Source organism: Sesamum indicum, linkage group LG13, assembly GCF_000512975.1.
Source record: "Sesamum indicum cultivar Zhongzhi No. 13 linkage group LG13, S_indicum_v1.0, whole genome shotgun sequence".
NCBI lineage: Eukaryota > Viridiplantae > Streptophyta > Magnoliopsida > Lamiales > Pedaliaceae > Sesamum > Sesamum indicum.
The window spans coordinates 3,796,515-3,798,634 of record NC_026157.1 but is presented as its reverse complement, the minus strand read 5'-3'; the positions used below and the strand labels follow the sequence as shown (position 1 = coordinate 3,798,634).

Below are 2,120 nucleotides of genomic sequence, written 5' to 3'. Positions count from 1 at the left end.
TTCTCTTGAGACTCTGTAAAGATTCAAATAAAAACAACACATGCAACTAAAGGGACAAAAACTTCCCAACGCCATATACTAAATTGAGTTAAGAGTTCAATCAGAACAAATTTCAAGAAGAAAAAGAGCAGACCTTCTGGAGAAACGGAAAGGGGAGAGCAGCCCAGATGGGTCTTTTGCAGCCCATCCAAAGGAGTTTACTGGATGCTCTTGCTCTGGAGATTTTGCCATTATCAAAGTTACACACAGTGACCCCAAGAAACACGCAGTAAAAGAGCACACAGTAGTGGGGTGGGCAGATGGTGTAAAGTTGGAGAGTGTTTTTGGTGCTGGAGACAAAAATGAGTGGGCTTTTATAGGAATGTGGAATGCGGTTCTTGACAGGTCCGTTGCTGAATATTCAATGACTAGTCCTTACAGTCAGAGGGAGTTTGTCACTGATGAGGTGCTAAGTTGGACTGCTGCTTTTTCTTTTGATTTTTCTTGAAAAATTGGTAGCGCGTGTTTCCAATAGCATCTGTTTTTTTTAGAAGAAATAAATTAAAAAAATATAAATTAATAAAAATCCAGAAAGTTTAAAAATAAAAGTGAAAAACAGATCAATGAAGTTAATGTTTGAAAAAATAATTGAATATATAGAATTTTCTCAATAAGCTAAAAAGGTTGGTTGAAAGTAGAGGTGTAAAAGAGTCAACTCCAGCAAAATTTAGGCTCGAAGTCGAGCCCCACTTCATAATTTTGAGCTCGAGCTTGAGTTAAAAAATATTTTTTATTAATAATTAAAATAAAAATAAAAATATTTAGGTAAGTTAGAGATTTGGTTGTATGTTCTGCAAGAAAAAAAATATGTGAAAACAATATCAAGAAGACTCCGATTATGATCTACCTTTAATACTTAATTAGCAATGTCATAGGAGAGAAAATATGAATGTTATAAGAATATTCAGCATGTAAAAAGTTGTACTTGGAGCATTAAAAACTAATATTTATAGATATTCTTGAACCGACTGATTTTAGGTGAATTATCCAAAACGATCGAATAGTCATCATGAGTCGTACATTTCTAGGTTCGATTTTAGGCGGGGCAGAGTTGGTCCGACCCAATTAAGAAAGGAACAAATTTTGGCCATTTTTTAGATTATTGAGAAGTTTGGGGACATTTATGTAAATTTCATACACTAGCGAATTTGCACCTTGATTTCTTTGCATTTCTCCTTTACTGTAGCCATTTGCATTTATTAAATTTTAGGGTAAATTATACATATACTCCTAAGATTCAGTACAATATGAATACCTTTTATTGTTGGAAAGATTATAAGTATTCTTCTAATAAAAAGATTATAAGTATTCTTCTCAAATGTAAAATAATTATTTTATCTACACGATGAGGTAAAAATTATTATTTTATTTTTATTATTTTTTTTCAAAAGAAAAAATATAAAAAAAATCTAAGGATGAAAAAGTAAATAAGCCATAGAACATATTAGTCCATAAAATATTTTATTTTTTTTTAAAAAAGTATATAATATACTAGAGATGAAATAATACTAAGATTCATGTCCCTGTTAACTGGTTCTGGAACAACTCTGCGTGAGACGTTAACAAACTCCAACAAGCTGTTCCACAGCACATAATCGATTTGATCATGAATGTCCCCATTACTGACAACCAAACTGACTTTCTCCATTGGAAACTGTCCAAGAATGGTATGTTCACCACTAAATCAGCTTGGAATGAAATAGAAGCCACCAATCTCCTCAGCCCTTCTATCGTACTCTCTGGTCCAAATTGATTATCCCTAACATCTCAGTATTTATTTGGAGATTGATTCATAATTGGGTACCTGTCGATGAGAGGCTTAAGCAGAAGGGGATTACAATGGCCTCCAAATGCTATTGTTGTGAAGCAGAAGAAACCATACCGCATCTCTTTCTACATAACAATAAGTCTTTGGAAGCTTGGGGTCATTTCGCTGCTAAATTCCAAATTAATATCCCCCAAACAAATGACATCACTATTCTCATCCAATCCTGGAAAAATAGAATCGACGCTAAACCACACATCAGAGATATTATTCCAATCTTGATTCTCTGGAACATATGGAAGCTTCGGAATGATGC

At 33.4% G+C, this 2,120-nt stretch overlaps 1 protein-coding gene across 1 annotated transcript in view; it reads right to left on the bottom strand.

The window, feature by feature from the left end:
• The window catches only part of LOC105176374 (probable mannitol dehydrogenase), a 4,242-nt gene extending 3,907 nt beyond the window's left edge, over positions 1-335 (bottom strand). Inside the window, exon 1 of the mRNA XM_011099156.2 lies at positions 134-335. Within this exon, the coding sequence (XP_011097458.1) occupies positions 134-231 (98 nt within the window). The 5' untranslated portion in view covers positions 232-335. The remainder of the gene's footprint in view (positions 1-133) is intronic.